General features: G+C 38.9%; 2 protein-coding genes and 1 pseudogene across 2 annotated transcripts; 2 read left to right on the forward strand and 1 right to left on the reverse strand.

The window, feature by feature from the left end:
• The first annotated feature begins 206 nt into the window (after positions 1-206).
• LOC137739495 (protein FAR1-RELATED SEQUENCE 11) lies at positions 207-5634 on the forward strand. The gene is made up of 4 exons (XM_068479082.1): positions 207-362; positions 1163-2200; positions 2925-3368; positions 4352-5634. The coding sequence occupies exons 2-4, from the start codon at positions 1205-1207 to the stop codon at positions 4967-4969; spliced, it is 2058 nt and encodes a 685-aa protein (XP_068335183.1). The 5' UTR covers positions 207-362; positions 1163-1204; the 3' UTR covers positions 4970-5634.
• A 482-nt stretch (positions 5635-6116) lies between these two features.
• Positions 6117-8008, forward strand: LOC137740265 (uncharacterized). Its single transcript, XM_068480113.1, has 3 exons — positions 6117-6384; positions 7335-7439; positions 7547-8008. The coding sequence occupies exons 1-3, from the start codon at positions 6340-6342 to the stop codon at positions 7658-7660; spliced, it is 264 nt and encodes an 87-aa protein (XP_068336214.1). The 5' UTR covers positions 6117-6339; the 3' UTR covers positions 7661-8008.
• Positions 8009-8340: 332 nt separating this feature from the next.
• Positions 8341-9604, reverse strand: LOC137740264 (increased DNA methylation 3-like; annotated as a pseudogene).
• Between the last annotated feature and the right edge of the window lie 13244 nt (positions 9605-22848).

A 22848-nucleotide genomic window follows, 5' to 3' on the forward strand; every position in this document is an offset into this window, starting at 1 on the left:
AAATCTCAAATTTACAACTCCGCTATTAAAGTAAAACTGTAATGTATCGTATTGTGATTGTGTCACACTTGGCAACCCCATATAATATTGGGCCAAGCTACTCTACCACAAAAATACAACCCAACCCAACTGACAGCTGGCCCCAAATAGCTTTTGAGGCCCATCGACCACCAAGCTGCCTACCCCCTTTTTTTCCCGTGTTTTTCTCTGTAGTCCGTGGAGGCAAGCGTGGAGGACCTGAGACCGACGCACGCAGCAGCAGCAGCAGCAGCAACAGCAACAGCAGTTCCCTGTCATTTGTGTGTGGATTCAGCTGCTGTATTCGTAGCAAATAGCAAGTCAAGGAATCCAATTTCCCAAGGGTAGGTGTGTGTGTTTATATGACTATGATCCTCCTTCTATATGAAATCCACACGTATATTTGCTTCTCAATTTTTGGGTCTTCCTTCTCTTGTAGCAATCGTCTTCCAGATTCAAAACCCATTTCGTCAATTTCCCCAAATTTCGTGTTCTCAATCGAAAATTTGAGTTGGGTATTTATTTATATGACCAATATGTCAGGATAAAAAAAGAGGTTGGTGTAGTTTCTGCAGGTGTCTGTAGATTTGGAGTCAATTGGGGTTAAAAGATGTATCCTCCATTAACGTTACACAAGCACCCCATGTGTGCACAAGTGACTCCTCCTTCCCCTTTGCTTTCTTCATCTTTATTTATATTTTTAGATGTATAAGACAAAAAATTGCTCATCACTTCAATGGAATTTTGAGTCCTGAGCCTCCGTCTAAGTACTTAGTGCTAACCGAAGACTTGGCGCAAAATTGAGCGCAGTGGCATAGGCTTGGTTGTTGTTGTAACATTTTTTTAGTCAAATGATAACTGGTACTTATTAAATTAATCGAATGTGAATCGATACATTGACATCTTCAGCTAAGATATTGATTTTGGTTTTGGATCATCTCTATATGTGTAGTTGGGCTATGTAGTACCATAACTAAAGATTTCTTCATCTATTTTCTGTTGTTATTTTCGTATTAAGCGCATATTTGTTAGTTTCAGTTTATTATGCTAACTTGGGCTATCTAGTAAAAGTTTTTCCTCCTATCATATATTCATGTACTGGGTTGATTCTGTAATTAATACTCTTCCATTTCTTTCATATCAGATAAGCAACCGTTAGAGTTACACTAAGCTGAAGAATGACAATATGATGTCTGAAGCCGCAGGACTTAGGAATGACAATATAATGTTAGTGGTTTATGATGATGCTTCGGATCAACGATCGTTGTCTTTGGATGATACCAGCAGCACTGAGGAATCGCCTGATGAGACCAGGCTTTCATTGGAGACCACAAATGATCTAACTCCATATATTGGACAAAGATTTTCTACTCATGATGCAGCTTATGAATACTACAGTGAATTTGCTAAGAGATGTGGATTCTCAATCCGGAGGCACCGCACAGAGGGAAAGGTTGGGGTAGGAAAAGGAATTACAAGACGCTACTTTGTCTGTCACCGTGCTGGAAACACCCCCATCAAAAACTCCAGTGAGAGTAAACCTCAAAGGAACAGAAAGTCCTCCCGATGCGGATGTCAAGCTTACATGCGGATAAGCAAGACAACAGAATTAGGAGCACTGGAATGGCGTGTCACGGGTTTTGCAAACCACCATAATCATGAACTCTTGGAACCAAACCAAGTTCGTTTTCTTCCTGCTTACCGAACTATTTCTGAGTCTGATAAGAGCCGGATACTTATGTTTGCCAAGACAGGAATTTCGGTGCAGCAAATGATGAGGCTCATGGAGCTGGAGAAGTGTGTGGAACCAGGGTGTTTACCATTCACTGAAAAGGATGTTAGGAATTTACTCCAGTCATTTAGGAAATTAGATCCAGAAGAGGAGAGTATCGACTTGTTAAGAATGTGCAGAAGTATCAAGGAGAAAGATCCCAACTTCAAATTTGAGTACACCCTTGACTCAAACCACAGATTAGAGAATATTGCATGGTCATATGCATCATCAGTCCAGGCATATGAGTCATTCGGTGATGCTGTGGTGTTTGACACTACTCACCGCTTAACTGCATTTGACATGCCACTTGGGATATGGGTTGGAATAAATAATTATGGTATGCCTTGTTTTTTCGGCTGTGTGCTTCTACGAGAGGAAAGTTTAAGGTCGTTTTCGTGGGCATTAAAGGTAAGAGTGACCATGTTTATTTTTCATCTTCATAAAATCTGTCACATCACTTGTATACTTTACAGAGGGATACCGTAAGGTTATCTTGGACAAACCCGTTGATAGGTACTTAAGTTTAATTTGGACTATGACTAATACATTGTTGATACCGTAAGTAACTTGGTCTAGCAAATGAATTAGGATTCTCTTTTGTGACACAAACAAAAGCCATGGAAGCATGTGACAGTGTAAACCAGGGAAGCATGTGAGAGTGTAAACTTAGTTTCTGAAATAAAGGGCATCAAAAGGATGGGTGGGAGGTGAGAAAGCTTAAAGTGTAATATTAACGATTGGTCAGTCAGTTTTTGGCCAACCATAAGAGATGTTGCTTAGGTGATTGTGGTTCATACTTAAAGCAAGGGACTGATTTTTTTTTTTTACTTTTTTTCTACTTTAAATTTGAATCATTTTTAAGCAGTTTTGTAGTACAATTGTATAATGCGAGGGACCAAGTCCTTATCAAATTTATGGCAGTTTAACTAATGAAGTTGGGGACTTTTCTTACCCCCTAGTAAATGCCAACAATCATCTCCTCTTATGTGTTCTGTATATCAGTCTTTTCCTGATAACCAGTTTGAACTAAAACTTATATGTGTTGAAATCTTCTTATACTCATGATGAATGTCTGGCATCTGCAAAACTTCATCAGTCTCAAGTTTACTTTGGTTTTCTTTTTTGTATGAAGGCATTCCTGAGCTTCATGTATGGGAAGGCACCACAGACAATATTAACCGACCAAAATGTGTTTCTGAAAGAAGCAATAAGCATGGAAATGCCAACTGCTAAGCATGCACTATGCATATGGATGATAGTGGCAAAGTTTCCTTCCTGGTTCAATGCTGTTTTGGGTGAACGTTACAATGAGTGGAAGAGTGAGTTTTATCGCATATACAATTTGGAGTCCATAGAGGATTTTGAGCTAGGATGGAGAGACTTGGTAAATTCTTTTGGGCTTCACTCTAACAGGCACATAGTCAACTTGTATGGCCTACGTTCGTTATGGGCATTACCGTTCTTGAGAAGCCATTTCTTTGCAGGAATGACTGCAATTGGACAGTCAAAGTTCATTAATGCATTCATCCAACGATTTTTGAGTGCACAGACCCGACTTGCGCACTTTGTTGAACAAGTATGCGTCCCGTTGCTCAATTTACAATCAAATTTGAATAATTCCATTTATGATTTACTCTTAACTCTTGTTTGGTTAGAAAGTCTGGTTATACTCTGATTCATTTTAGTGTCTTGCTTGGTCAAATGTAAAGGTAGGATGATATTAACATAGGAAGATTGATATTTCAGTATTAGGCTATTTATTCAAAGTGGTTTTGTAATTCTACCTTGCCTAAGATTTTGTAGTACATCAGAACATGGAAATTTGTGTGTGTTTCCATGTGTCAAACAACATCAAAGCACACACAATTTTATTAAGTCAAAAACTGTAACTACAGAGGAAGAAGTGTTGAGCTACAATAATATTCTTCCTGTGGTCAATGTGTTATCTACCTTTGACCCCGGACATGCTAGAACTTTAAAAAAAAATTATTTGGAACCTGAGTTTTGTCAAATAGTCTGTTTAAATGCGCAATTTTTCAGTTTATATGGAGGTTCTATATAGTACGCAATTCCAATTATGAGGGTAAAGTGGAAGTTGATGAATGTTAACCTGCTGAGTGCTGACTGTACGGTAAACAATGTTTTCCTGTGACTGCTTCATGCTTGAATGACAAGCATAGCTCCTTCTACTGATTTCTCGTGTGGTTTACGTACCTATCACAGTTGATTTTCTACACTTAAATGAATGTGTTGGTGGATGGAACGAAGTTGTACCTGTCATTAAGTTTGTGGAAGGTAGTAGTCTACTTTTGGAAAACCTATTTTGCTGGTATTTAGGAAATAAACTTAATCGAGAATTAGAGTTAGCCCAAAGCTTATCTAATATACATGTTGGTTAATGCGCATTTAGGTGGATGTATTATAGGATGCACATTTAAGGAGTCATGTCTCTTTGTGAAGATGCATGAGGCATATCTTATGATGTATGAGGCATCTCTCGTTTTTTTTATTTCTTTTGTGTTTTTGTCCTCAATTGTTTACTTCGATTTGCACGAGCAGGTAGCTGTTGCTGTGGATTTTAAAGATCAAGCTGGAGAACAACAAACAATGCAACAGAATCTCCAAAATATTTGCCTTAAAACAGGAGCGCCTATGGAATCCCATGCGGCCTCAATCCTTACTCCTCATGCTTTCTCTAAGCTTCAAGAACAACTTGTTTTGGCTGCCCACTACGCATCTTTTCAGATGGAAGATGGTTTTCTTGTGCGACACCACACAAAAGCTGATGGAGGTCGTAAAGTGTATTGGGTTCCTCAGGAAGGCATCATAAGTTGCAGTTGCCATCACTTTGAGTTCTCTGGAATTCTCTGTCGGCATGCACTTCGAGTTCTCTCCACAGGAAATTGCTTTCAGATACCCGATAGATATATTCCTGTGCGATGGCGCCGGATCAGCATGCCTTCTGCAAAACTCCTTCAGAGTGCTCCAAGTGAACATGCAGAAAAAATACAGTTATTGCAGAATATAGTCTCAACTCTTGTAACAGAATCTGCCAAGTCTAGGGAGAGACTAGATATAGCAACTGAGCAAGTCTCCATTCTCTTATCTCGTATACGAGAAGTGCCTGTTTCGTTGCAAAGTACAAGAGAGATTTGTTCTACGCATAGGAATATTTGATTCATACATTCAGATAGCATAGTCCAGGTTCTCATGGACAGCAACGCTTGTCAAGGTTTGCTAAAGAATGTAAGTCGGACAGGCTTGGAAGCTGCAATTTGCACCAGAGGCTTGGAAGCTGGTATGTCTGATAAAGTTGTTGCTTGACCTTTTTGTAGTTGTTTTGGTACCCATGTGATGATGGTTGTAGAAGGACTTGGGTTTTTTGGACTTCATTTCGTATGCCCTACGGCCGATGGATGAAGACATTTCTGCTAGTTGCCAGTCGGGACACAAGAATGCGGATACATAGAGGCACGGTTGTTTTGAAGCAATGGACGGATGTTTCTCCCTCAGTTGATTGAGTCGGAGTGTCTCAACACCAGAAAAATAGAACGCAGTTCCTTGTCTTCATGAAATAGGGACACCAGAAGAAACAAGGTTGGATTGGTTACCAACAACTGGAGCACCCTGGAGATATTTGGAATTGACAATAACATGCTGCGGTGCACGCCAACTAAAATCATGCAAGAGGATTGTAGCTCAAGGCGATTAGAGCATTTACTAATGTATTTGATGTTCTTTGTTCGATCCCGCACTCCCAATATCACTTGTATCTTGGAAGACAAAACTAGGAATCAAAATCGAACCTCGGCAACTTCGAATGGATGCCACATCTTATCTCTGCATCTTCTTCATTTTGAGAGAGAGAGAGAGAGAGAGAGAGAGAGAGGAAACCTGTGCGTAAAACAGAACAAAGTGGGTCAATCAACTCTAGCTCAAAAACACAGCCCAACCCAGCTTACAGTTAGACCCAAGCAGCTTTTAAGGCCCATTAACCACCAAGCTGCCTACCTATGTTATGTTGTGCCCTTTTTTGTTAATTGCATTTTACACCACAGGGTTTAGACATCATTAGTAAAAATGAGTTACGAGATTTCAATTTTCGTGTATTGCACAACGTGATTTCAAAATTGTACCAATTTAACTTCTCTTTAAGTTTCACATTCTAATTAGACGTTACAGAGTGATTTAATTGGTGCCATTTGAAAATTAATGGTATTACTTTGCGAAAATTGAAATCTCAAAACCTAATTTACAAATGATTCCAAAAGTTTTGGTGTAAAATGCAATTAACCCATTTTTACACAAGTGATGTGCATTTTTCTCTGCCGTCGGTGTAGTCAGAGCGTGGCGAACCTTAAACCTCTAGTTTATGCGAAGCCTGAAGGAGGAGGACCTGAGACGGACACACGCAGCAGCAAATCGCAAGTCAAGGAATCCAATATCCCATTTCCTCAATTTGCCCAAATTTCGTCTTCCATATCGAAAAATTATAGTTTCTGCAGGTTGCTGTAGATTTTGATTCAATTGGGTGTTAAAGATTAAATATGCATCCTCCATTGACGCTACACAAGCACCCCATGTGTGCACAAGTGAGTTCTCCATCCCTTTTCCTTTGCTTCTCTTTCTCTTTAATTTTTTATCAAATTTTTTATATGATTTCGGAATCGGATCGTCTCTGTTTGTGTAGTTTGAGAGTCATGATTCACTGCCTGAATTGCTTTGGCGTCTCATAGATTGTATTCAACTTAATGGGAAACTGAACCTGTAACTAGTTGTGTCTTTCTGTGCCAAATTGCCAATACAATTACAAACAAAAAAAGCAATTGAAGTGTTTTTTTGGAAGATGTGCTTCTAAGCACAAGTGCTTTTTGAAGAAGCATTTTCAAACGGGTAGTCTAAGGGTTCGTTTAGAAGTGGTTTTAAAATGATTAAAAACGTTTTTGATGAAAATATTTTTGAAATCAATCCATAGTAAAAATTCAAGTGAATCTTGGAAAAATGCTTTCTACAAGAAGCACATAACTGGTCCTTTTTGCATAAAGCACATTGCTTTTGGAACCTAAAAATATTTTCTCTAAAAACGTTTTCAATTATTTTTAAAGCACTTCCAAACGAATTAGGAGGCTTGCCAGTGTGTAGCCCAGCTAATGTTTGATTTCAAATGGAGAAAAATTGACAACTTATAGACAAGAGTTGCGTAACCTAATTCATTCATTATATAAACACGTATGGAACTACATATACGCAACCAAATAGATGAGTTATGTATCAGGATTTGCCAGTTCTGTTATAGCTGGATACAGTTTGGGGTTACAATTTATGAGGTTAAGGGAAGATGGTTTTGATCAAACATCTCTCGTAAATCTGCCAAGAAAAGTCATAAAAGTTGTTATCTCGACACGAAAAATACCGTCAAGACTCCTATCTTGAGGTCTTAGATGGTTTCTGGTGTAGGAAGTTTCAGTTTTTGATATTCGAGTTATGAAATTAAGCAGCAAGTTGATATATTTATTTTATTTCTCTTTGTGTGCGGGTGTAGATCATCGAGGAGTTTCAGAAGTGTCATGTAGACCATCCTATTGCAAAATTCTTTGGTCAATGTACAGACCTCAAAATACAGCTCGACCGTTGTTTCCGACAGGAAGTAAGTCTTAGTTATCTGAGTCTTTTTATTTCAAAAATAGAAACTGATAATTGTTGTAGAGTCTTGTTAATTATTTTGGGGTAATAGTTTTGGAATTACTGCAACAGAAAGCTGTGAAGAGGAAGGCAAACTTTGAAGAGAGTAAAAAACTCAAGGAAAGGCTACAAACTTTGAGGAAGGAAACTGCTGAGATAACCCCTGAGAGTTCTGTACAAGCTTAATTGCAAACCAAGGCATTCTTTTAGCGACGGAAAAAAGGCGCAATATCAGGTACACTTCATATTGACGAATATAATGTAGTATGTTGCTTCCACAGATTAGTGACATGACAAGATACTCCTCAATGTCGTGTTGCTGGCGATGTTGGCCTTTATTTTCTTCATTTTGTCGAACGTGTGTCCGAATAGTCTCTTTCGTTTGAGGGAAACAAATGTACAAGAGAATGTTTCAAAATAATTTTGAAGTTTGAGGAATATTATTCATCGAAAATAAAAGTAGGATTCATTTTCAGTCGTAGTTTCAATGGAACTGTGTTATATGTTGAATAATACATGAGCAGCTTCTTTAAATTGCAAATCTTTGTCCTCTTGAGATATGTATGCTAAATCATAACTAGAAGTTTAATCTACGTTACTTGGGAAAACTTTGGCGAATGGCATCGCTTGAATTTCAATCCACGACCACCACAAGTGTCGTTTCACTGCTTTCGCAACGACATTTTGAAGGATCGCTTTACCTTGTATCACCAAGAGACTCGTACAAATGCCACAATGCAGAGCTTTAAATGCAGGTGCTCAAGCTTCATCAGAGACTGGCCAACACCTTATGGGAAGAATTTATGCTAACGGAAGCAAAGAAAGTTAAAAAACTGAAACAAGATTAAAGATAATTTTGAATCACTCTGAAGGCTTCACACGCGTTCTTTATTTCACAATACGAAAATCCTTCTGCAGGAAAACATTCTCAAAGCTTAAATCCTCAACCACCCTTGACGATTTAAGTTACAGTAGCAAATTAAAAGACAAACCCTAGATCGAAGGGCTGAAACACCATTGGAATTGTATCACTCCTGTTCTCCATCGGACCATCGCCAGTTACATCTCCGTCATCATTGTTCAACTCAATTACACTAGCTTTGGATGTGCTTTGATTTTTCACTTTTTGCTTAATTTGCTCGATTTGAGAACAACGATCTCGAGGAGTCCATCATGCCGGAAATGAGGAGAAAAGAGACGGGGGTCAACAGGTCCGGGAAGACTGAAAGAAACGGCAAATGGTCCAGGCGGGCATAGTTGCTGGACTATCATACGGTACACAGTTGATGAGTTTCTCAAAAGTTCAACACCGTTCATGACTCCTTGTATTGAACCTTTCCATCACGTTGGATAACACATTTTACGTTACCTGCGCCAAGAACCAAAAGCCCGATTAATTACCTACTACTTCCAACTTGGTCGCTGAGATTTGCAATCTTGGACAACATTAACTTTAACAAACACACCAACAACTATGAGGATTGAGAACTGAAAATGAAAATGAAAACGTATTACCTCGATTCGTTCGAAGACCAGCAAGTGCAACTCGAGCAAGGTAGGCAGCTTCGCTCTCGCCAATGTCGACAACACCGCCATTACCTTCCTTTGCAATTGCTTTTCCGGTGAAAGCAACGCCCGACTCCTTCGAATGTGGACGACGATTCCCGACATTTTCTGCTCGCATCTTGATCACTGAAACTAACTAGGATCAGATTTCATTGAAATATTTACAATGCAGCACGGTAGGAAAAACGGAACAAAACAATAAAAATTGTGCACAAATGCAAGTCGTGAGTTGCCCAGGTGGTTCAGGTATTCCTCTTCAACGCACTGTGTCCTGATTCAATCCTCTTCCTCCCATTGGCGTAAATTCATGTAGATGATCACTTTTACGTACAAAAATGTGCAATCTCACATGTGAAATTAAACAATGTGAAATTTATGCATGCCGTTGCCTATTACATTACAGAAAATTATAATTCCGCAATCCAAAATTGTGTTATGAAATTTCATACCGGCGTCGCCAAAACCGAGGGAAAATAACGGAGAATCTTCGAATACACCAAAAAATGGATGGGTTTCTGAACAATCCAACACCCCAGGTCTTCGGATTGGTGGTGGGTTCGTCGGGTCGCGGCAAAATTAATCCGGACCGGATCCTAGTGTTTTGGACGGAGTGAATTTTGAAAAGCAGATTTTTCCAATTTGAACACGGGCCGGGTCTAGATTTGGTAACTAGGAAAATGGGTTGGGCCAGCACACAATTTTACGTTAATTGTAGTGGGAAAGGAAAGGAAATAAAATTGGAATTTAATTAGGTAATTTGTTTGAGGTTATAAAATTTAATTTTAGTATTACCAAATCAACCATTGGGTGGTGGATGCATGCTACTTTCTGTATATCAATTGTACAAGGAAAGGAATAAATTGCAATTTAACTCGGAATAATTTGTTTGAGCCTTTGAGATCACAAAATATTTTTTGAATGGAAGGTTTAAAATTATCAACATTAGGATTGAGTCAACGCCGCCAAATTCACTTGTTTATTTATTTTTCATTCATACTCATTTTAGGAATAAGAGAATAAATAAATAAATCCAACCCATGAAAACCGTCCAGCCCAACCCATCTTAAAATGGTTTGGGAGGGTTGGTTTGCTTATTTTCTTGTGTAAAAAGGGTTATAATACTGACAACTAGCCTATTGGGTTGGGCAAAGAGATGAAGTCCAACCTGACCAACTTACCCAGTGATCACCCCTATTACTTAGAGTGAAAAAGTGTTTCCATTGACATATATTAGAAATAAAATATTCATTACCCACCTATGTCAAATGTGAAATAATTTGTTGACCTTAAACAAAGAGAAGTAAATATTATTTAAAATACAAAAAGAAAATAATAAATTAAACAAAATCACCTCAACTATGAGTCGCATAATAATCTCATGCTTCATGTTTTGAACATTGCAATGTTATACATCATCTTATAACTTTGTTGTAATGTCATACCTCCATCAACTTTTCTATTAAATGCTGACGTTGCAAGACTGGAGCCCACTCATTCGCCAAATGAAATAAAAAATTAATTAATTAATAATAAATTATTGTTATTTATTTAACAATTAAATTTCATTAAAAACAAATAATCTTGTGGACCCCATGTTTGTTTAACAATTAATTTAATAGAAATAATAATTTTTTGGGCCCCCACACCCAATCTCTATTTTTCTCCCTCAAGCTCTCCCTTATCTCCCAACTTGCGTCTCTTTCTTCATCCGTAGCCGCATGTTGCACTGCTGCAGCTTATGCTCCGTTTAACCTCAAATCTCTACCAAAACACATGAAATTTATCTCAAAATGGAGATCACAAAACAAGGAATAGAAATATACCCTTTTTAGGCCAAGTCGTGGCTGAATAATGGCCTGAGCTTGTTAGCCCAAAACTGGGCTTGTGGTTTCTCGCGAAATCGAGGCAAATTCAAGCCTCTCATGCTCGAATCTGAACCTCAAGATGAAGGCGAAGTGATATGTGGTCCTAGTCTCATCCAATCTGATGAGGAATTGACAGATTTTTCATCGGAATACCGTGAGGTGGTGACGGCTTCCATTTGTGTTGGTGTACAGAGAGAGATTAGATAAAGTTGGGACTTGAGCGTTGAGGGAGAAAAGAAGAGAGGGTGACACGATTATGGTGGTGGTCTGGAGGGTGGCCGTTCTTTGGGGGTCAGCTTCTCTGTGAACACAGAGAAGTAAGAGACGGTGAGAGTTGGTAGAGAATGGAGATTTTGAGGGAGAAAGAGAGAGATTGGGGATGGGGCCCACAAAATTATTTTTTTAATTAAATTTAATTGTTAAATAAATAAAAATAATTTATTATTAATTAATTCATTTTTTATTTCAGTAGACGAATGAATGGGTCCCGTTCCTGCCACGTCAGCATTTAATAGAAAAATTGACGGAAGTATGACATTGTAACAAATTCATAAGATAAGATATGACATTGCAATGTTTAAAACATAAGGTATAAGGTTGTTATGCGACTAATAGTTGAGGTGATTTTGTGTAATTTATCCAAAAGAAAAAAGATTGTTTGCAACTGCAAGTAATTGTGCTTCAAAGAAGCATTGGACTTGTATGGTTAGCAATGTTGAGTGGTACCTTTCTAAGAGTGTATCAAAGCTTCCACTGTACAAAATTCAATTGTACCATGTTTATAATCGCACTTGAAACCACACCTTTGCCTTCGCTTTCCATGACAATGCTCTCCTAAGGTCCTCTTTTTTAGGATCTGTGAGGACCACTTTTATGTGAACCATAGGATTGATCTAACGGTAAAAAAACTGATAAGGTTATATAACTATGACACTCTTCAAAGTTACAAATAGACCACTTCGTCCCAAACTTGTCACGAGAAATGCTTAACTTTGCCTTACAACCCACACGAGTTGATCCAAGATTCCTTTCTTCCTTGATTGATGTATTCTTTTTTGTTTTCTGATAAGTCTCGTCTGGTTCGCCTTCTTTTGAAGAAACAAATTGTTTCCAGCTAATTTAATTTGTTCCTTTTTTTCTTTTTACTTGAACCCATTTTGACGCTAAATCCAACTTCTCAAGCATATTGATCGTAAAAATCATATGCTTTCGTTATTGATCCAAATTCTTAGCCTACTTTGGGATTTCGTTCACCTGCAACTTGTTTGAGGTGAAGGACTTCTTTGTTCTTCCATCATACAACAATCTACAATTAAAATTAAATTAACATGATGCAAAAAAAAAAAAAAAAAAAAAAAAAAGAGAATGGGGTTGAGGTTGAACCACCAGCAAAAAAGATTATAAAATAGGTTACTATGGAACATAATTAAATAAGAGTGGTGCTCAATTAAAATTACAGTTTTTCATTGGTTTTTTATATTAGCACCTCATAAAATGTTGAATGCACATAACATTAAAATTTAATATTAAATGACTTATTTATCCTATTATGCAATGACAATATTGACCTTACTAGGTTAAAAAAAATTCTAAATACACCTCAAATCACTTTTAGCGTATTATTTTTCTTCTCAACTATCAAAACCCTCCCACCCTCCATTGTTGAACAAAACCCTAAACCCCTTTGATCAATTGATTGTGCATTGGATGCATCCTATGCCCAAGCCCCTTTGCCTTTTTCCAACCTCAGGCCTCTAGTTCTAGTTCTATTTAATAGTGTTGTAAGTGAAGTGAAAGATGATGAAAGTTGCTATGCAAATTTGACAAAATCCTCTCTTCCGTTCTGGGGAAATTTGTAGCAAACAAAAAACACTCTAAAAATTTATTGCTCCTAATTTTTCATATCTCAAAAACCCTACCGCAAGAATATTATCCAGGGCTCCTTATTCTACTACAAGTGACCATCATCTTGTTAGCAAGTATGGTAACCCTTGAGATCATCTTCTTCTATGTGGAGGATCTGAATGTGGGTAACGTTGCAGAGATTCACTAGAACACGATGGTGGAGCACTTGTCCAATTAAGGTAATGAAACCAATTTGATCAGTTGATTTGAAATCTTTCGGTAAACTAAACATTCAAATGGTTAGATTCAGTCCCTAAAAATTAAAAATGAATGTTATAAGATTTGAGAAATGTGGGGGGTATAGAAAATGTGGGGTGTATGTACAAAATATAAGGTGTATATTAAGAATGTGGGGTGTGGGGGTATTATGGAAAAATATATAGGGTGTATAAAGATAATTTTTAAGTGAAAAAGCAAATGTGAGGTGTATTAAATATGTGGGGTTTATTCAACAATTTATAGGGTGTTAATATAATAAGCCTTTTTCATTTTACGATAACCATAAACATGATTTAATTTTTACTTTTTTTTAACTGTGGAGAGGGGAAGGGAGAAATTGAAATCAATACAACCACAAATGATACATTTTAGTTGCTGGAAAGAGAATTTAAATTTTTTGATGACCCTGCAAAATTGGACATCGCGCAATGTTCTCCTTCAACTTACGAAATCTATCAACTCAAGGATGAGCGTCAACTCTTTTTTTTTTTTTTTTTTTTTTTTTTTTTTTATGTGTTTTTTCATTTTGTTTAGGTGTAATAGGATTATATAACCTCATCAACTTTTTTACCATTAAATTAATCATATAGTTCACATAAAAATGACCTCTTAGGTCCTCAAAAAGAAGACATTAGGAGAGCATTGTTGTTGATTCATGTATTATGATTGGACTAATTATGGTAGATAATTGGCTTAGCCAAGTTATGTGTGGGTCTCACCAGTTGAAATGTATAATCTACAAAATTATTTTATTTTTTTTACAAACGATATTACTATTATGAGCTTAGGTAAACGCAATCGAATGATTTGATGACACATCCCGGCCTGAAATGTCCACTTGGACTCCGAATTGAGTTGTGCTGGCAGACACTCAGAAGGTGATGAAGTCATAAAGTGGACATTCTGGGTGTCGGCCATCACAACTTGATTCAGAGTCCAAGTGGATATTCCAGGTCGGGGTGTGTCATTTGAACTCAAGGATTAGTGAGTTAAAAGATCCACCATTACTCACAAGGTCCAATTCAAAATACTAGATATGTTAGTTCTATGTATAAACATGAAAATCCTGCGACAAATGAGACAATAACACGTGTACAAAATAATTATTTTGTATTAATGAATTTGTAGGGTCAGAATTTCTTTACAACTTGATCCTCTGCTTTGATATCTGAAATGTAAGGAGTGTAACGTTGTTGATCCAAGGGTTGCGATGACTTGATCTTGGATGGATGGATGCCGCAAGGTTTTAGCCCTTGGCAATGAAGGATCAACACGGGTAGTAGTGCTTGGTGATTCTTCGAAGGTTTGGTGAAGAACACAGAGAGCCTTTTGAATTCTTCTTAGTGATTGGGGATTTGGGTGCTTGAGCTTTAGCAGCGTCTGGATACTTGAATGATTTCTGGATCCCCTTTTCTTTGTCTTGGAACCTTCTATTTATAGACTTTCCAAGCTTTGACTGCAGATAGATTTGGCCTTGATTGTGGGCTTGATTAATTGACGAAAGAACCAGGACTTGATTTGTGAGTCGATTAGTGATTTGACTCCATCAATTAAAATCAAATAATTCCCTTCTGCCAAGTGTTGACACTTGTCCTTCTTGATAACTCGTCTGATTTTGATGAATCACGTACCATGTGTACAATTTGTGGGACACATGGTACATGCCATGTAAGCCCTCATATGCCAAAATTTAATGCATTGGTGAACATTTATTTTCACCGAAATTTCGATGTCTACAAATGGTCCCACTTCAAAGTGCATCGTATGTATGTGCTTGTCACATGTAGAATATATGTTTTGAAGTCCTTCGCATAGTGGATATATTTGACCTCTATGCTTTGAAGTCCCTCAATGTAGATGTCAATTCAAAGGTCGTCGAGGCTTGATCTTGAATTATGCTGGAAATTTCTTTAAGGGTCGTCGAGGCTTGGTATTGAATGAAACATGGCCACGATGAGTTTCATATGGCTGGTGATCTTCGACATTGGTAATGGATGAATTGGTACGTGCTTGTTGTGCTTGTTTATTCTCCATGAGCTTGATGAAAAACACGGTGTTTGATTTGGCTAGAGAGCATTCTGGTTTCCTCCAAAGGTTTGGCTTTGCTTCATTTCTTTGGAGTTGAATTTGATCCAAGGGTGGTTGACACTTGATCTTGAATTCGGACTTGTGATTTCTTTAAGAGTCATTAAGGCTCGATCTTAAATGCAATGAGACCACAAGCAATTTCACATGGTTGGTGAACTTTGGCTTTGGTAGTGGATGAATCCACACGTGTTTGTTATGCTTATTGATTCTTTACGAGCTTGATGAAGAACACAAGTGTTTGTTTTGGCCAAAGAGCTTTCTAGAGTCAATTTGATTTAAGGGTGGTGGGCACTTAATCTTGAATCGGACTTGTGGTTTCTTCAAAGGCCGTCTAGGCTTGATCTTGAAGGAAGCAAGACCCCAAGCGGTTTCACGTGGTGGGTGATCTTTAGCTTTGGTAGTGAATGAATAGGCACGTGTTTGTTTATTATCCACAAGCTTAATAAAGAACACGATTGTTAAGTGTTTGAGAGATTTCTGGATATCCAGGGCTTCGACTTGCTTCTTTTTACTATCCCCCGCTTATGAATGAGTGCCTGGTATTTATAAGAAAATAATAAGAATTGATTTGGAATACCTAATTGAAGCATTAGGCTTGCCATGCTGCTTTGTCATCCTACACATACAAATGAATATATATGTGTATATATATATATATATTATACACATATATAAAAATAATATCCACGACACCATCACTATTTTTTCCTTCTTTTCTTGATTTGTTCCTGCTGTCTTCCCCGTCCTTGATTCTTGATTTCAGGTGAGGAAGTCACAACATCCTTGAAATTTTTTTCCTAATTCAGACTTTCATTTTCCAAATTCGGAGGATGTGATTAGGGTTTGAATTCTGTTAGGGTTTCTTCCTTCACACTTAAAAAATAGGCTGATCTTCTTTGAAGTGACCAAGTGCAAGCATCCCAAGTTGTTTTGCTTTTCATCACATCACCATCAATTTTGCCTTCTGATTTTCCTTTATCGTTTCCTTCAATTTTGCTTTCTTTCCCTTCTGAATTCCTCGATTCCCTTTGACATGATTCCTTCAATTTGATTCTCTTGGGTCTATAAATTGCGCAGCCATCTCACATCTCTTATAGTGGCCTTCGGTACAAACACTCTTACACAGATTAACATTCATCCACCCATTTTTATTTGATTCCTTTTGTATGTAAGTGTACACGTCGTCCTCAGATTTTGTCGTGTTCTACTTCTACGTTCCTGCCCGCTTCTGTGCACTGCATCTTGTTGTCTGTCCCAGTGTTGTTGCTTTCTCCATCTCTTCTGTAGTGGGGGTTATGGCTTCTTTTGTTCCGCATCCGATGCGTTTGTGTCCTACGTTTGTGTCTGCTCTCTCGGCCTTTGCTCGCATGCATGTTGCCTTCATAAATTCAGGCCTCAATAATTTGCTGGATTTATTCTCGCAATAGTCTGGGTAACAAAGCCATCCCAACTGCAGCTTATTGTTAATGAGCACCACATCCAGTTCCTTTGGTTTGACACGGGTTTTAAGTGGGTGAAGACCCCACTTTAACATATGTATATACTTTTTTATTGTCTTGTTGTTTTTGTTTTTTTTTTTCCAGGAGTTTTGAAAGATATCGTCTACTACAACAAATAACCATATGAAGTAAATACATTATTCTGGGGCAACGTCAAAATGAAGACTTGAATAGTAGTGGACCTCTCTTGCTCAGATCTTAATGTGTTTTGCCACTCAAGCCCACGTGTCGTCTTCGAGCACAGGTCCTAATCGTATGTGGCGGTTCCCTTTGTTGGGTTTGTTACGGCATTCGTCATTGGTTATGCAACGCTACTACCGTCACTATCTTCTATTACCGTTCATGTCTGCTATTGCAAAGTCATCACTGCTACTTGATGCAGAATCGTCATTACTAATGTTTGCTGCAGAATCATCATTACTATTGCAAAGGAATTCCTAGATTGCACTGCCCCAACGGCGACACTGCCACAGTGACTGCACTATGTTTGCGATGGCATTGCTTTGGCGATCACACTACCTCAGTGATTGCATTAACTCGATGATTGTACTAACTCCGCGATCGCAGTGTCTCGACGACTGCACTACCTCAACGACCGCACTGCCTCTACGACGACACTGCCTCGGCGACCTCATTTCATTTGTGATGATACTACCTCAGCAATTGCATTGACTCGACAATCGCACTGCCTCGATGACGTCACTGTCTTGGGGACTTCATTGCCTCGACAAAGACACTGCCTCGATGATTACACGGCCTTTGTAATGACATTACGTCGGTGATCACACTGCCTCAACGACGTTAGTGCCCCAGGGACTGCAATGCCTCGACGATTGCACTGCATTTGCAACTACATTGCCTCGACGACTGCATTGCCTCTACGACACTGCCTCGATGATAGCACTACCTCAACGACTACACTACCCCTTCAACTGCACTGTCTCGGTGACTGCCACTGCCTATTTTCGACATTACGCTTCTTATGAGGACAACAACATGCTGCTGCTTATGAAGATGAGGACACATCGCTGCCTGCAAAGACGAGGACACGTCATGCTACTGTGACGACAAGGCATGATGCTATTGTGACAACAAGCTGTGATGCCGCTGTAAGGAAGAGGACACGTCATTGCCTTTGAGGACATGCCACTACATACGAGGATGATCGCTGTCAGTGCTGCTTTATTTCAAAGGCTGGAACCCTTATTTTTCATTTTAATGTAACTGAACTTGAAGTTAAGAATTCGAGCTGCCTACGTACCCCCATTTAGGGAGGGATCAAGTCATTACGTAATTCAGAGGGTTTTTTTTTTTTTTTTTTTTTTTTTTGTCCTAATTTTTGTTTGAATCGCCCTTTCGGATTTTCAACTCAATGAACTTTTGCTTGAGTCGCCTTTTCGGGTTTTCAACTCAACGAATTTTTTTTTCTCTTTTTTTTATTTTTTATTGTGTCCTAACTTTTGCTTGAGCCACCTTTTTGGGTCTTCAACTTAACATACTTTTTTTTTTTTCATTTTTTTTATGTGCCGTATGCAATTTAGGCTCTTGGAGGCCAGGAGCATTTGTTGTCGCCTTTTAAGCTCGTGTGAACAAGAAGCTTTGGTGTTGCCTTTTAGGCTCATGCGAACGATGAGCATTTTGGTGTATATTTGGTGTCGTTTGCAATTTCAACTCGTGCATGCAAAAAGCGTGTTTGTACCTAGTGTAGTTTTAACTCATGCAAGCAATAAATGTTGAAGTGAATTTGTCAAGCGATCTTAGAGAGGTGTTCCTTGCAGATTTCATAGCAAGGAGTCCTAACCAATTAATTCTTAAAGAAGTTTTCGGGGAAGAAATCGCGCACCGTGATGGGGATGGACGATCTTCGTATCAAAGTTGCATCATCTTTGACTATTCTATGCTAGTTTAGATGTTGATGAGAGCTTATTTGCCTCCTCATGATTTGTCAACTTGTGGACAAGGCGTATGCTTCTTGGGCGGTGTTTCTAGAGTGACATGAGTCTATCCTTCAACTTCACTAGGCTTAACTGGCATGATTTTTGGAAAATGTCCCTAACCATTGAGATGAAGATGTTGAGTCAAATGAGCCAAAAATGACAGTGGTATGGTTTGATTCCACCAGATCATCAAGACCTAAGTCGATGACTTCTTCTACGGCCAACTTCATGATGAGATCTTTCAGCACGAAGTACATTTCAACCGGATACTGATGACGTGGTGGTACTTATAGTATCTTGGGTTGTCGATGCGATTCATCTCTTCCAGCTGTTTGCACTCAAGTAAATTGATCACCATTTTTTCAAGCAAGTTTTCCAACATGGCAACCACATCGGAGTCGGGGAATGGATAAGTCTTCTCCTCAAGATCCTTCAAAGTGCGTTTACACTTATCTTGGTCATGAAAAGCTTCGGTCGACTTCACCTTGTCTCATGTTGAGATTTTAACGGCAGTTGTGTTGACCACCATTGCTTCATTGACAAGCTCCCTCTTGGATTTGTCCATTTTCTGCCCAAAGAATTTATTTTCTCTGTAGTTAGCAATAGGGTCTTTCTTCCTATAATGGGCGATGCTCAACTCCATGTCGTGGGTACGAGTAGCTAGCTCTTCGAAAGTCCAGAGCTTGATGCCTTGGAGAATGTAATGTAATCCCCAATGCATGCCTTGTACGCACATTTCGACCGTAGAAACCTCCAAGAGCCCGTCCTTACAGTCGAGACTTAATGAGCGTCATCAATTGATGTAGTTGACAACTGGCTCGTTATTCCACTACTTTGTATTTGTAAGCTCCATTATGCTGACGATGCGACGGGTGCTGTAAAAATGGTTCAAGAAGTCTCGCTCCATTTGATCCCGATTTTTTACGGACTCAGGCTCTAGGTCCGTGTACCAATCAAATGTATTCCATTTCAAAGAGCGGACGAATTGTTCACGAGGTAGTCTCCTTTGGTCCCCGCGTTGTTGCAAGTTTCGACAAAGTGGTTAATGTGTGCTTTAGGTTCCCCTTCCCATCAAACTACATGAACTTAGGTGGCTGGTACCCCGTCGGCATCCGCAAGTCATCAATTAGCCTGGTGCAAGGTTTGGAGTACAACAATGCATCCCACGAAAAAGGTCCGTAATTGTTCCCTGATGGTGTTTATGATCAAGTCCTAAAGTTACTGGATGGAAAGAGAGCTCATTGATGTTACTTTAGACTCTGGATTTTGTTTCCATCCAGCCTTGTCGACATGACGTGCCTCCTCCTTACCAGACTTCTAGTCATGCTGATTCTTATTTGGGTCAAGGTCGACTTCTCTGTTATACTGCAATTCCAATCGACTCATAATCGTAGCGATCTACACATATTTCTCCTCGATAGTTTTTGTCAGCTTCGCAATCGCCTCGTTCATCTGTGCAAGTTGCTCCTCAATGAAGGTGGCACCAGTGGTCATGACTTGCATAACCAAAAGATGTGACTTTCCCTTATACATAAAGAGTGCTGGTGAAGTCTTCGCGCGACGGTTACTGGTCAGTGATCTGCAGTAGGATCCTACGTTTGAGTTCGCGTCTGAAGCCAGTGACAAGGAGTGCTCTCTCAAGTTCTTCGAAGACAGAGAATCCCTGTTGGCCATTTTGGGATGTCATCTTGTGTGCCACAACAACATGCTTCGATACCTCCAACGAGGCTAGGTTAATGACGGGTGCGCGCCTCTGACGCTTCCTTTGCTCTCTTAGCAGCACCAAATTGGAAATGGTGCATTGAATAGTGGTGACCACCTTTGCCTTGCTACGGGTTGTGACGTCAATGGATTCTCCGTTTGCGGTAAAAGTGCTGATGTTTTTTCTCTTGGTTGCAAGAGCAACTTGTCCCTTCTTTGATGTCATTGACTTCGAAATGTGCTTGGATTTCTTGAACAGAGAAAGAGATAAGAGGTAGAGATATCCCACTGGGCATGCCAAATTTGTAAGCACGAAAATTCTAAAACAAATGAGACCAGAACACATGTACAAAATAATTGTTTTGTATTAATGAATTTGCAGGGTTACAATCTCTTTACAACTTGATCCTCTAATTCGATCTCTGAAATGTAAGGCATGTATTGTTATTGATCCAAGGGTCACGATGATTTGATCCTGGGTGAACGGATGCCGCATGGTTTTGGCTCTTGGCAATAGAGGATTAGCAAGGGTAGTAGTGCTTGATGATTCTTCGAAGGTTTGATGAAAAACGCAGAGAGCTTTCTGAATTCTTTTGAGTAATTGGGGATATGGGTGCTTGAGCTTTGGCAACGTCTGGATGCTTAAATGATTTCTAGATCCCCTTTTCTTTGTCATGGAGCCTCCTATTTATATACTCTCCAAGCCTTGACTACGGATGAATTTGACCTTGATTGTGGGCTTGATTAATTGACGAAAGAATTAGGGCTCGATTTGTGAGCCAATTCGTGATTTGACTCCATCAATTACATTTGATTAAATTAAATTAAAATCAAATAATTCCCTTCCGCCATGTGTTGACACATGTCCTCCTTGATGACTCATCTGATTTTGATGAAACACATGCCATGTGTACAATTTGTTAGACACATGGTACATGCCACGTAAGCCCTCGCATGCCAAAATTTAATGCATTGGTGAATATTTATTTTCAACGAAATTTCAATGTCTACACTATGATCCAGTGTTACTGCTCTTCACTTTAAAGTAAAAAGTCTTATATTAGAAACTTGTAAATTGAAGTTTGATACCATTATTTATTCCTCCTTCCTTAGTGTAAATATGTATCATTGTATCAACAAAAGGAAATAATTGGTGCTCAACTTCTCACCATATTCTACCATTTATGTAGGGGTTCTGAGAGATTATTGGTACTTCTCTCCGTAATGTGGTAAAACTACAACCTCTCTCCCAAATAATAAATTTGATACTCATTCGTCGTAGATTTCTTGTGAAGTACATATTTGTAGGGACAACGATCGGCCTACTATTTACTCAGAAAGATTTGTCTCCCTAATAATTCTTCAGTTAATTACGTAGTGTGGAGTTTGTGGATGCAAATTTCTGCCTTCTTCTTCTTAGTTAAAATTGCACCCACAAAACAATTAACATCTTAGGTCAAGGCTAAGAGCCTCACGCGCCCACGATGCATTTTTTTTTTTTTTTTGGGGAAGGGGGGGTGAGGGTGGGGGGTGGACTTTGGCCGAAAAACCTCTGATGCCAACGTTAGAATTTGAGGACAACTGTTTAGAGATATTTGGAGAATTTTGCAAGATAGTTCGAATTAGATTTTTGGGAGAAATAAAGGCTATTTATAGGGGTGTGGCCGGCCCCTCTTTTGAGAAGAAGGGTCCGGCTAATTATGGTGATTTTTGAGTGTAATTGCAAGATATTATGTCAAAATAATATCTGAAAATCAATTAGGAAATTAATTAGAAAACTAGTTAGTTAATTAGGAAATTAATCAATTAATTTAGGTAATTAACCCTAATTTGAATGAATAGTTGAGGGTTATCTTGTGGGGATGATTTGATGAGGATGGATGAAATAGGTTTTGAATAAATACATATTTTGATCACTTTTGACCTTGATTGAGTCGTGATTGTCCGCTGCTTGCGTGCAGGAATTCTGGTATGCCTCAAGGGTAATTTTGTTTTTTTCACCCGAAAATCCAAGTGTCGTCTCCATATTCTTCTTGATTATTTTGGGCTCCACAAATGCCCCCACACCTGTTGGGTTGCTCGCATGAAAGGGCAGCAAGTGTATAAATCTTCTTGCTTTATGAAACATAGGATTGTTTCCTATTTTGATGTAGATTCCCTCTTTAATTGGAAATTATCTCCTTCTAGGAAAAGGAAATAAATTTCTTCTGAGGTCTATTTGAGTCTACCTTAAGTAGATTATTAAATCAACTTCAGAGAGTAATTTATTCTACCCTACAAGAGAGAGAAAGCTAGAGGATATTTGTTTCCCCTCCCCTAGCAATCTTTTACACTTGCTCATGCAAATGACTGTCTTTTGTTGCTTTCTTCGTCTTCTTCGTGCTGCACCGAGGCAAGAAAAAAATTAATTTTCCTTGTCTTATTCTTGGATAATGATGTCGCAGGGCAGTTGTCAAGGTGGTGCAGCACGTGGGCTTACAAGGGCCAGGAGTCGACTCGGCATAGATCGAGAAGGTGTTATGGCAGGGACCACTGCTTGGGCTGTTCGGTTTGGCTAAAGCTAAGGGCGGCTGTGCTACTGGGGCGACAGATTA

Source organism: Pyrus communis, chromosome 7 (genome assembly GCF_963583255.1).
Source record: "Pyrus communis chromosome 7, drPyrComm1.1, whole genome shotgun sequence".
NCBI lineage: Eukaryota > Viridiplantae > Streptophyta > Magnoliopsida > Rosales > Rosaceae > Pyrus > Pyrus communis.